Source organism: Heterocephalus glaber, unplaced genomic scaffold (genome assembly GCF_053883595.1).
Source record: "Heterocephalus glaber isolate CG9 unplaced genomic scaffold, H.glaber_assembly_v1.0 deba00001744, whole genome shotgun sequence".
Lineage (NCBI taxonomy): Eukaryota > Metazoa > Chordata > Mammalia > Rodentia > Bathyergidae > Heterocephalus > Heterocephalus glaber.
In genome coordinates this window covers 5104531-5117744 of record NW_028258450.1, presented here as the reverse complement: position 1 = coordinate 5117744, position 13214 = coordinate 5104531, and the positions used below count along the sequence as shown (strand labels likewise).

General features: G+C 47.0%; 1 protein-coding gene across 1 annotated transcript; it reads right to left on the bottom strand.

Moving 5' to 3' along the window:
- Nucleotides 1–8842: 8842 nt before the first annotated feature.
- Nucleotides 8843–12260, bottom strand: Ppp1r15a (protein phosphatase 1 regulatory subunit 15A). The gene is made up of 3 exons (XM_004866977.3): nucleotides 11985–12260; nucleotides 9787–11265; nucleotides 8843–9388 (listed from the first exon to the last, which is right to left on the bottom strand). Exons 2-3 carry the CDS (start codon nucleotides 11254–11256, stop codon nucleotides 9026–9028), a joined length of 1833 nt encoding a protein of 610 aa, XP_004867034.2. The 5' UTR covers nucleotides 11257–11265; nucleotides 11985–12260; the 3' UTR covers nucleotides 8843–9025.
- Between the last annotated feature and the right edge of the window lie 954 nt (nucleotides 12261–13214).

The window sequence follows — 13214 nt, the reverse complement described above, 5'->3', positions numbered from 1 at the left end:
CCACAGTGATATATGTGCACCCATGTTCATAGCAGCACAATTTGTAATAGCTAAAACTTGGAAACAGCCCAAATGCCCATCAACTAGAGACTGGATAAAGAAAATGTGGTTTTTTAATAAAATGGAGTACTACTCAGCCATAAAAAATGAGCAATTAGAGACATTTATAGCTAAATGGATGCACATTGAGGCGATACTCTGAAGTGAAATAAATAGGACACACATGTGTAAATATGGAATAGTTTCTCTAGTATGAGAAACTGAAAGTGTAAATAAGGACTGAAATGTATAATAGGTAATGTGAAATAGGAAGAAAAGGGGCAAAGGGCAAGGGGAAGTGGGAGGGGTAGGGGAAAGGAAAGAACGGAATGGAATTAATATGAGAAAATGAAAAAATGGATACAAAGTCTTTGTAAATAGGGAGGGATGGAGGGGTTGAAGGAAGGGTAGGGGAAGTGGGAAAAATAAGAACCAAGAGAGATTATGTAAAGGTACAAATGTCCAATGATGAAGGTCATTATATTGTGTACCTAAAATGTACCAATGATTAGAATGAATAATTGAGAATGTGAAATAGGAAGAAGAGGTCCAAAGGGGTGGGGGAAAGGAGGGAAGGGAGGGGAAAGATTATGAGAAATGGAAAAAATGGAAACAAAGTTGTCAGGTAAAAGGGCCGAAGACCAAGACCAGACCAGGCCACAACAAGCCTTTATTAGGGGAATAGATCTGCCGGGCTGTCTCTGAACAAAGGAGAGACAAAAGCAACTTGGCTGGGGCAGGGAGAGTCTTTTATAGAGACTGGGGTGGGGTTTGTAGGGGCTGAGGTGGGGTTGACTGAGGTAGTGACTAGGGAATGGAGGAGCCGGTGATGTCACTAGGTGGTAGGAGGTGAGCGAGTATTAGGTTACTCTCTAGGTGGGAACGGGGCATGCTGGGAAGAAGGGTTTATTCTTTGGTGGGAGCAACCATCTTGGCATGATGTCACACATGGGAGGGGGCAAGGCACCATAGGAAGAGAGCAGCTACTATACATAATAGCTACTGAGGTGGTGGGAGACCTATCATTCCAGGCTTTTGTTTTATGATAGTTGGGCGAAGGTCTCTTCTTCTGGAGCTGCTTCCTGCTGACAAGGGGCGATGACCTGGATCTGATGAGGCACGTGGCAAGTGGGGACCTCCTCCTTTTGCCGTACTGGCTGGTACTCTGCCATGATGAACTCTGTGACTGTCTGGCTGGTGAATGCCCTCAATCGTTTCTGCAAGAAATTTTGAAAACAGCAAACCAAGCACGGTCCAAAACAGAGAATTAAACAGATAATACTGAGGGGTCCCAAGAGTAGTAATAGCCAGGCAAGCCATGAGCTCCAGGAGCCAAATGTGCCCCACCATTGATTAGTACCTTGGGGGGCATATCTATCTGGCCCATTGAGTTTTAATTTTTTTCATTTGACCTGTAATTTTTAATTTATTATTTACATAGGTTTTACAGAGACAGCTGGATGTTTAGGGGCTCATTTGTTATAGAAGTAAGAGACTGTTATGGAAGAGATCATAGCTCCTGATCTAAGGGCCCCTGTGTCATGTCCTTGCTCTTAGAGAATGAGTGGAAAAGTGATAAACACAATTTATATAATCTTTATAATCCTTTTTTTGGGGGCGGGGAATATAAAAGGTGTACGTAACTGAGCAAATGTCTTTTGGACGCCAACCTACCGATGAGTGTAGTGTTACTATGAACCTGACTTCTTCTTTAAATTCAAGGCCAGGACAGTTTTATTCCTGTATCTCTCAGTTTTTGGAAGCCTCCTAGATATATTTAAAAATAAAGAGAACTGATAACCTCCACAAGGACACTGGCCAACTTAAGGCAATCAAGTGTAACATAAAAGGCTTGATCTTTTTAGACACGGGTAGGTATCCAGGAAATATGAGCACAATGAGAAGAGGCATCATAAACAGAGAACAAGGATGTACATTATTTTAAAAGGAATAAATCTTGTAGCTGCTTGGTATAGAACTTATCCTGACTGTGGCTGACAAGCAGGTGATTTTTTCTCAATACTCTTACTTTATGGTTTGGTTTTGTTTTTTTTAATCACTACACGATAGTTAATTAGTTATCACAGAATCAGAAAAACACTTATCTAAAAGGAGAGATCTGGAGACCAGTGGTTTCTAGGATTGGTTACCTGTAAATAAATTCTTTTAATTTTTTTGAAAAGAATCTGTACACACTTGTAGCTAATTAATGATTTTTGCTTCTATTTAGTACCCAAAGTTTTGTCTTTTTGAAATGGCTGTGTCATGAGTGAACCAAAAGATTTTAATGGGTGGGCTATGTCTTAATTTTTCTGAAGTCTAGCTTTATTATTATGTCATTGTTTTGTGCCTCTTTTGGTTATTTTTTCTGCTGGGTGTTTAAGACCAAGTTAAAGTGAGACCTGTGTCAATCAATATGAACCTCTTGCTATCTATTAAGGTCAGTTAAGTCTCTCCAGGCCATTACTTTGGAACCATGCATAGTGCCTCTCTGCTTCTCTGTCAGTGTCAGCCATCTGGATGGGTCATGGCCTTGTTTGACCAAGTTGCTTTCAGTGAAAGCACTGGAGATTTTTTTCTTGGTGACTCTCCTTTGGCACACAGTATATTGTCCTCTGGTGTCCAGCAATCTCCCAGTTTAGGAGGTTGAGTGACTTACCAAAGATGTAGGACCCTGTGGAGAAGGTTCCCTCATGTCCTGCAACTTTGTTGACCTTGAGGGGCCAGGGCCAAAATATTGGCTGTCCTCATAGCCCAGTTACTTTTTAGTTTTGGTCTCCAAACTTTAGTTGTTGAACACCCAGAAGAGAAGGACAATATCGTTAGCATTGTAACAAGAATAATGAACTTAACTATTATAGTTTTACCTGAATAACAAACATTTTGGAATTTAAAATATAGAGAACTGTTACTGTTATCAGTCATTGTTGTTTTTTAGTAGTTGAATTCCTGTAGAATATTAACAGAAAAAGAGCCACAAATAATATTTTAACATCACAATTATGATGACTTTACCTTTGTAACACATTTAAATGTCCATCTCGATATAAAATAGCCATCGTTAAATGTACTCATTTTTTAAAAACACCAAAAGTTTTTACCTAAATTATCTTAAAAAAAAATAAGTAAATAATCTTTTGATAGGATACCATCTACAGAAAATAGCCCATATATGTATCTGTTATCATAAATAGCTAGAGTGTATGAAAAGGCAAATACCTGAATCAAAAAGAGGTTATTATCATAAACAAATATTAGAAAACCTGTACAGTCAGAAAGTACAAATACATTTAGTACACTAGAAAAAATAAAACCTTGTTATTGTTGTTTTTTATAGGATATTTAGTCCTTTGAAAATGACCAGTGTAAGCACACCATAATAACATATTTAGAATTTATCCCTTTGATGACAATTGATATAAACAGTATAATAATATATTTAAATAATATTTATTCCTGTAAGTCTTTTATAAGGCTATGAAAACTATCGGGTCAGTCTGTTGTAAGATGAAAACTGTTGAGGTCCCCCTAGTGAACAAAGACTGGAAAATATTTCCATGTGGTCGCTCCTTTCTTCACCAAGGGGAGCATGCCTTGAACTTAATAACCTTTATCTATAAACAAGACAGCTGTAGGATTGGACAAAAAACAAAGATATAAGACAATTTCTAAAACTAGAGTGCACTCAAATATATTTAGCCCAATGGAATTATAATCTCTTTATAATTTTAGGTTTATAATTATAAATAAGACTATTTAAAACTTTTTGTAAGTCAATTAACAGAGATCTCTTGTAGAATTAAAATCAGAAGCAATGAAACCTCTATTTCTGTAAACCTTTTATAACAAACTTGAAACCAACAAGTAAACATATATATTTCCTTTATAAATCACTTTCGCACACCTTCTTGATGTACTTAGGCCTTTTGGTCTTGTCCTGCTAATAAGACAAACATATAAAATCCTTTTATATCAAAAATATATCTTTTACTTATAGCTTTTTAAATATTTTGTCTCCGACTCACTATAAACATTTTATACTTTTGTCCGTCATTATCTCATCCCTAGTGGTCTTTGTTAAGTAAATAAAGTTCTAATTCCTGTTTAATGGTTAGACACAGGTGGTTTCTGTCACTGATTACAGCCCTAAACACATGACAGTTAAGGCACATATATCACAAGTTTGTTCAAGGATTTTCACTTCATTCTTTAGTTAGGATGTTATCTATAGTGGAGCTACAAATCAAAGAAGCTATATAACCTTCACTTTGAACAGCAGGAGCAATGGGCTAAGGCAAGTTTTTAAAGGGATACACTATCTAGTTTGTTTCCACAACTACTTTAATAGCTAATCTATTAAACTTTAAAACTTTTTCTTATCAACAGAGTTATAAAGTGGGGGAGGTATGAGCGGTGAGTGATGGGCTCAGGCTAGGAGTACTTGAGAAGGAGAACAGGTTTGACAGAGGGAGGGTTAAGAGCATAGGTAGAAAAGGCTTGTATGTAGGGGATTTCTGACCATTTGCCATTGCGTTGACCGAAGTTGTGTAAATCACACAGTATGTTAAAATTGAAAGTGCCATTTTGGGGGCATGGAAACCCATTATCTAATTTATACTGAGGCCAAACCTGATTACAATAGAAAACAAGTCTTTTTGGCTTAAAGTCTGGTCCCAACAATCCGAGGGGTTTGAGTTGTGCCAGAAGGCAGCCTGGAGGCATTGAGGGGCGGGGTTTGGATTGTTGGGTCCCCTGATTAGAGCGGGTGAGGAGGAGGCAGCCCCTGGGGAGAAAGACAAAGGGGAGAAGCGTCCTTGTCTCCTTTGACAATCTCCGAGTGAGTCTCCCAAAGGGAGAGAACGAGAGGAGGCGGGCCGATGGGACGTCTCCCAGGGGCAGGGTCCTGGGCCCAGAGGCCGTGGGGGTTTCTCTGACCAAGCGCTTGGATTTCTGAGAAGTCCCCAGAGGGAGAGAGAACGAGACAGAGAACCCGACGAGAGGGAGGCTGAACTCCCTACTCACCCAGACATTGGTGACCGGTGTGATGTGTAGCGTCAGCAATGGCAAAGTTAGAAAGCCCCGGAGGGTCCTGGCAACGGCAGATAGGTCCCTTGGAGATGGCCGAAAGGTCAATCAACCCCATCCTGCGGGGGATTGTCCATTAATGGACCATCTACCATCCGAGTTACGGCACCAGAAATGTCAGGTAAAAGGGCCAAAGACCAAGACCAGACCAGGCCACAACAAGCCTTTATTAGGGGAATAGATCTGCCAGGCTGTCTCTGAACAAAGGAGAGACAAAAGCAATTTGGCTGGGGCAGGGAGAGTCTTTTATAGAGACTGGGGTGGGGTTTGTAGGGGCTGAGGTGGGGTTGACTGAGGTAGTGACTAGGGAATGGAGGAGCCGGTGATGTCACTGGGTGGTAGGAGGTGAGCGAGTATTAGGTTACTCTCTAGGTGGGAACAGGGGCATACTGGGAAGAAGGGTTTGTTCTTTGGTGGGAGCAACCATCTTGGCATGACATCACACAGGGGAAGGGGCAAGGCACCATAGGAAGAGGGCAGCTACTATACATAATAGCTGCTGAGGTGGTGGGAGACCTATCAAAAGTCTTTGTAAATAGGGAAGGGTGGAGGGGTGAGGGGAGTGCAGGGAATGGGGAAAAAATGGGAACCAAGGTGCATCATGTGGAGGTACAAGTTCCCAGTGAGAAATGTGAGTGTGTTGTATACCTAAAATGTACCAATTAAAGAATTTAAGAAAAAAAAATGATCTTCTTACTGCCCTCATCAACAGAAGATCCTTGGCCACCTAAGGAGGATTACTGCTGCCCCCTAAGTCACCTGATGTTCCCTCCAATTATTGTGTGTACCCAATAAATAGTGGCTAGCTCAGACTGTCTTTGTCTTTGCCCACTCTAAGGCACTGACCTCCCGGGCCACCCATGTACTTTGAATTTATGCAAGTCTCTACTGTTTTTCTTTAGCCCTGGCCGGCCCCCTTTCTAGGCAGTTGTCGGATTGGGATTGATTGCCCTCTGATAAATCCTGCACTTCCTAGACTCCTCTCACGTGTACCTCCCTGGGCTCTGTGGAGTGGCCTTACAGATGTTGGGGGAGTTGGGCCTTCTTCACCAAAAATGCTCAGAAAACCACATGGGGTTAGTTTGTTGGATTAGAGCAGCACAACTCTCAAAACATCACTGTCAAACATGAACAGTCAGGAGGAAGAAGCCCAGCTGGAGGGCTTGTGTGGCAACATTAGGCGGCGGCAGCAGGAAGGGTGGAGGGGCAGAGGGCACTGAGGGTGGGGCACTTGTCAAGATTGAGGGAGAGCCCGCCTTCCAGCCCTAACAATAACAAAACAAAAACCACCAAAGAAGAAAAAACTAAGAGAAACCCCAGAAGCTGGGTGTGGTGGCACAGCCTGTAATACCAATACTTGGGAGGCTGAGGCCTGAGGATCACGATCACTTCAAGGTGGCACGGGGATTTAGCTCAGTGGTTCCAGCGCCGGCCTCGCCAGCGCAAGGTCCTGAGTTCGATCCCCTGCACGAAAAAAGACAAAAAAATAAGTGAACTATCACTTCAAGGTCAGCCTGAACTACACAGCAAGACCCTGTCTCAGAAAAGAAAGAACGTCACACTCTCAGTGAGTGTCATGACACATCTACAATGGCAGGTACTCAGGAGGCTGAGACAGGATGATCCAGTTTGAGGCCAGCCTGGGAAATTTAGCAGGAACCCCCTCTTTCACCAAATAAAATAAAGTCTTAGGGGCTGGGGATTTAGCTCAGTGGTTTGGCCGGCTGCTGTGCAAGCGCAAGGACCCGAGTTCAATCCCCAGTACCAAAAAATAATAATAATAATAATAATGAAAGTCTTACAGGTGGAATGAGGCCTGGTTTGATAGGAACCTAGGGAATTAGCAGAAGGCCAAGGGCATGTGGCCAGATGTTTCACCCACTCATTTGAACTGGATCCCATGAACTCAGAGAAACATTTTTTTTTTAGAGGAATATTTTTATGCTTTCGATGTGAACTTGGATGACTAATTGAACTTATAGATGAATGGTTTCACTAGCTAATGTTCATCTGGCATTATTTGATGGGCATTGTTTTATTAACTCATAACTCTTGGGGCCACACAGTCTGTGAAGGATATAGACATGGTAGTACCACTGATATAGGGGGAATGGATGTACCTCCTGTCAGGCCAGGCCTAAACCAATAGCAAACAGGCTGCTTTCAGCGAACAACAGCAATTTCTCAGTAAATAGGGCAAATGGACTCAAAATGAAGTATACACACTCCCTGGTGCAGAGAAGTCCAGTAATTGTGTACACACCTGAGGAGACCGTCTTTGGGCATCCAAATCATAAGTATTTTACCCTAGATTCATGAGCCCCTTCAATACCTATATATGCCTAATTCCTTTCCAAGTTAGTTGCTGATATTTTTCTCCTGTGTTAGCCCAGCCACTCACAGGTGAAATCTCTCCCAGCTAGCTGCTGCTGTTTCTCTCACCCAAAGTCAGCCCATCCACACACAGATGTGATAAACTCGGCTTTTCCCAGCTAGCTGCTAGAATCTCCTGATTTTAGTACCTGTTCATTGGAATAAACTTTTCCTTCAAAGCCTATTTTGGCAAACCTGCTAGATAGCTGAAACGTGAGTTCGTGTTCTCTAAAATTGAAGAATGAATTCTAGGAACAATGGAAGTTTGAGTAGGAGAATTTATTGAGACAAAGCTTCTAAGAGAGACAGAAGGGGGACCAGAAAGTGGGTTGCCCAGGGGCCATTTCCCAGGGGAATTTTATGGAGGAGCAAAGCCACGAGCTGAGGTGGGCTCAAGGTGGGACAAAATTATAGTCAACTAGTAAGATTACAAGTACAGTCACTTAAGTAATATTGATCCAATGGGAAATCACAAGGTGGTTATGAGGCAGGACAAAACTATAATCAACCAATAAGATTACAAGTATAGGTAATATTGATTAAATGGGGATCAAATGGGGAAGCAAGTCACCTAGCAAGCATACAAGGAATGGATTTTCTGTAAGGGATGGGTCAGAGACCTTTCTTGGAAGCAGGATTAAGGTCTTAGTCCCCCACCCAGATGATTGATACCTATTTAGATTATCAATCACTGCTATTCATCCTTAGAGGAAGTATGTGGGTGTAGCAGTTTCTCTTTTTATTATGCCAACCTTCAGTGAATGTGTCTCTTTTGTCTTTGATAATTGACTCCTTGAGGGCCAGCCCAGATTGACTGCTCACAAGATATCTAACATAGGCCCGGGGTATTTAGCTCGGTGGTGCTGCTGCCTGCCTCGAAAGCCCAAGGTCCTGAGTTCAATACCTGGCACCAAAAAAAAAAAAAAAAAGCTATCTAACATAACATACCTATCTACAATACCATTCAGAAAAGGAAACTGAGTCTACAGGCCTAGGCTCCTAAATGTTAAATCAGGCAACAGATAAGTCTTGGGAAACTCAGCAGAGAATGAGAGGCTGTGGGGAGGCATACATTAGAAGAGACATACATTAAAAGAGACTTAGCATTCTCTTTTCAGAGGTAAGTTAAACTCTAGCCCGTCTGGAGAGATAACTGTCCCAAGTTATGAAATACAGGCAGATATTACAGAAAATCTACAAAATCCACTAGGCCAGACATGGAGGGATGATGGGAACTGTGGTTTGTTCTCTAGCAGGGGTGCGGGCTTTTATGTCCCCCCCCCCGCGCCCCCGTGACCTCAGGCACCCAGGGATAGGACAGTCACTGCACACGCAGAGACATTGCTCATTACAAATCAGGTTTTATTTATTTTATTTATTTTTGGGGGGTACCGGGGATTGAACTCGGGACTTTACCCTTTCGAGGCGGGCGCCGGAACCACTGAGCTAAATCCCCAGTGAGAAGGTTTTATTTCTGATATAAATAAAGCAACACTGAAAAGCAGTTAAATAAGACAACCCCTTGGCCTTAACCACGCCTCCCACTGAGCTCCAGGCAGGGAGGCGGGGCCTGAGCTGGAGCAGAGGGACAGGATGAGGCCAGGGCTTGGATCAAGGGCGGGGCCGGGACTGGGCCGGGGGAGGGAGGCGGGGTCTGTGGAGGGGCAGGTGTGGGGACCAGGGACCCGGGTGAGTTCCCCAGGCGAGCCCAGGCTTGGGCCCGCGCAGCAGGGGTGAGGCAGGGGCCCAGCTCCTCTTGGGCCCTGGCGATGCGCCGGGCGAAGCGGCTGCGATCTCGGGCGAGCTGCTCCCAGGGGCCTCGGCGGGCGGCCTGGGCGGGCCCAGCCCATACAGCCAGGAGATGCACGATGACCTTCTCAGAGAAGCGCACCTGGGGAATGGCAGACACAGGGTTTCACATGCAAGATTCACAGGGACACAGGGACCCACACAGGAAGTGGGGGTGGGAGGGTGAGAAATTAGCTACAAAACATTTGCTGTGTGTTCCCTCACCGCCGACCACAGGTGTCAGACTCACTCCGGGCACCGCCCCGAGCCACACCTCCCTCTCTACCCACAGGGGCCCACTCTTGCAGAGGATTGCAGGACCGTGACTGCAGCCCTAGGAGAGGGCGACGCAACCCTCTGTAACACACGGGGGACCCAGGAGTCCCGCCCAGTACCTAGGACTCCAGAACCTGCTCTCTATGTGTCCATATTCAGAGCAACTCCAGCACCAAACAAAACAAAAGTAAACAAAAACGAATCTGTGCCCACAGTAGCACCCACCTTTCTATCCTTTTGGGGAGTTTCAGGGTCCCGATCCTGGGTGAGGGTCTCTGACAACCTGAGCCTCCTCTGCAGTCGGAGGGGCAGCTTAGGAGCAGCCCAGGGAGCCGGGGGCTTCTGTCCAGGGACATAGATGGCCACCGCGAGGGGGCGGGGCTCAGCTTCAGCCCAGGCCTCAGCAGCGTGCTCTTCCCTTGTCCCCCCTCCAGGTGGGGCTGTCCGGGCCCTCCCCGGGCCCCCCCGGAGCTGAAGGGAGGAGCGCGGGCCCCAGTCAGCCTCTCCGTCTTCCTCAGCTGCTCCTGAATCACCTGTGTCCTGGTTCTCCTCCCACTCATCTTCCCCCTCTGTGTCCTCTCCAGGCCGGTACACCCAGGCCCTCAGGAAGGGGCCGGTGGAGGAGGAAGCCTCAGCTTCTCCCTCTTCTGCTGAACCTGAATTTCTGTCCCCATCTTCCTCCTCCTCCTCTTCCTCTGTGTCCTCTCCTGGCCGATACACCCAGGCTCTCAGAAAGGCATTTGTGGTAGGGGTAGGAGAATCCTCTGATTCTCTCTCTTCCTCAGCCCATCTGGAATCCCAGTCCTCATCTTCCTCCTCCTCCTCTTCCTCTGTGTTCTCTCTGGGTTGATCCTCACAGGTCCCAAGCAGAAGCCCCTGGGTGGGAACTGAGGGCCATGGCTCTGGGTCAGCTTCTCCTTTTTCAGCTGCTTCTCTGGCCTGTGAGTCTTTCTCAGCTGCTCCTCCTGAGCAAGTCTGCCAGGCCAAGGGGCAGGAGCCCAACCTCCAGGGAGAGATGGGGGTCTCCCCAGCTTCTTTATTTTCTGTTTCTTTGTCCTCCGTGGCTCGCCTCTCTTCCTCCCCTGGGCAACACAGCCAAGTGCTGGGCTTGAGTCCTGGGGCCAAAGAGGAAGCAGAGGTGGCACCAGCTTCTTTGTTGACAGCTTCCCTGTCCTCCTCCTCCCTACAGGGACCACCCTGGCAGTGTGATGAAAGATAAGACGACTTGGACTCTCTCTCCTCTTCGGCAGCTTCCCTTCCTTCAGCCTGCTCCTCTTCGGGGCTCTTATCAGGACCTTGCAGGGCACTTAGCAGCAGGCTGGGGGACAGGGGTGCAGGCTGGCCGTGTGTGAGTTCCCTTGGTGGCTGCCTGTCTGCTTCTTCCTCGATGTACTCTACATCCTCACCACAGGAAGGTCCCCAGGCTTCAGGAGCAGAACTGCTGGCTTTCAGGTCGAGGCTGGGCCCTGTTGCTGCCTCTCCATCCTCCTCCTCAGGGGCTCTGCTGTCTCCCTCCACTCCAGCTTCTATCTCATCTGCTCCTATTCTGTCTTCAAGCAGCCAGGACTGTTGGGGTCCTGGGCCCCTCAGGAGGCTCCAGGCCCAGCTCAGGAAACCCATCAGCGGGGACAGTAGGTACAAGGAGTGGGCATCCCGCCAGGGCCCGGTGTGATGAGGCACTTGGCCTGGGGCCATCTGTCTGGGCTGGGAAAAAGGGAGAAAAAGAAATAAATAAAGTTTAAGAGCCATTTTGAGAATGGCATCGGGGCATGACCCTGAGTCACAGCCAGGAAAATAGCAACACACATGTGAACATGAGTAACCCTGCCTCAAATTCCTTTGTAATCCCGGCGCGCCCATTCCTATCATTCATTCCCTTCTCTGCTGAATCCCCAGGAATTTGCATCCCCAGTTCTTTCCTCTTTTAGATCCAAAAGTCCAAGACCCTGGCCCTCCTTCCTCAGAAGATAGTTCTATCCCTAATAACAAAGACATTTCACTTATTGTCTTTGGGAACCAAGTCATAGTTCCCATTTCTCTCATCTTTGTGAACAGAACAGGCTTCCAACACCTTCCTCGCCTGGTCGCAGAAAACATTTTGACCCCAGGAGGATTCCTTCTCTAGGGACCCAAGAGCCAGGGCTGCCACACTGCTCCTCCCTCAGCCTTTGGAGCCCGGCCCCTGCCCTGCCTGAGTCCGGGTCCTCACGTCATTCTCAAACTGCAGAGTCCACCGCTTCTTGCCCCTCTCCAGACCTTGGAGTCCAGGCTCCCGGATCCTCCTCCTTCCCCACCTCCAGGAGACCTGGGCCTGAGCTCTCCGGTCTCGGAACTACAAGTGTCCTCCTCTTTACGGACCGGGAGTCTGGCCTCCAGCCCCAGCCTCTTATGGGTCTCCTTTGGGTTCCTCTCCCTTCACTCACCGGAGGCACTGAGCGTCACCCTGGGGGCAGGAGCGCGGGTTCGGACTGCCAGAAGCGATCGCAGGTCCAGAGGGCTCGGGAGGCCGGCGTGTTCATCTCGCCTCGGGCGTCGATCTGGAGGGCTTTAAGTATCACAGCTGCCGCAGGCGCTGTCGCGACAAACGGACGAAGAGTAGCTTAGCGTGTCGCATGTAAATATCCACAAGGTTGCGACTGAATCGGATTAGCAGTGACGCCGCCGCCTGGTGTTTATAGCCCCGCTCAGCTGACGCGCTGACATCACAGTGGAAGGCGGAGTTTTGGAACGTCAGTGGGTGGGGCTGGAAAAAAATACCCGGACTTTTAGGGAACCTTCCGGGGCTTTGTGACGTCATGGAGGCGTTTTGAGCGTGGTCAAGCGCCGAAGTAGCAAGCTGTCAATCAAGAGTTTACCCTGTGTGGTTGGCAAATGGGCCCTTTAACTCTATTCTGGTCCCAAGCCATCCTACCCCAATTATATTTATTCATTCATTTATTTATTTATTTATTTTTGAGACAGGGTCTCACTATGTAGTTCAGGCTGGCCTTAAACTCACTATGGAGCCCAGGCTGGCTTCAAACTCATAATGAACCTCCTGCCTCAGCCTCCTGAGTGCTGGGATTACAGGTGTGAGCCAACATGTCCTGCCCACCCCAATGTAAGCAGCCGACAGACTCTAGACTAGATTCTCCCACCTTCTCACGTGATTGACTTTCTCTCAGAGTTGGAGGTAGGACATTTCTCGCATTCACAGGTGAGGAAACAGTGTTAGCAATGAAGGCTTTTTAATTTGAGACAGGATCTCGCTATGTAGTTCAGGATGGTCTTGAACTCACTATGTAGTCCAGGGTGGCGTTGAACGCACATCGATCCTCCTGCCTCAGCCTCTGGAGTGCTGGAATTACAGGCATGCACCACCATTCCGGCCCAATCTCATTGTTAATGGGAACAAGAACCTGGGAGTACTCCTGCCTCTCTGAGGACCTGGACTGACCCTCCCCAGCCTTATACAATCAAAGCTATGCTTCCACATCTGTCTCACCGCAGCTCAGGAGTCCTGACTCCTAGCTCCCACCTTCTTGGGCACCCACAAATCTGGAATCCTAACCCCAATCCTTCTCTGGGCTCTGGCATCTGAGCACTAGTCCTGGGCCAGACCAAACCCCCTTTCTCTTGGGGCCAGTGGCCCAGGCCCCAACCACAACAACGGA

Coding starts and splice junctions, on each gene's coding strand:
- Ppp1r15a (XM_004866977.3), bottom strand. CDS start 11,256: ATGGCCCCAGGCCAAGTGCCTCATCACACCGGGCCCTGGCGGGATGCC. Junction 9,389..9,786: donor CTCCCCAAAAGGATAGAAAG/GTGGGTGCTACT, acceptor GCCATTCCCCAG/GTGCGCTTCTCTGAGAAGGT.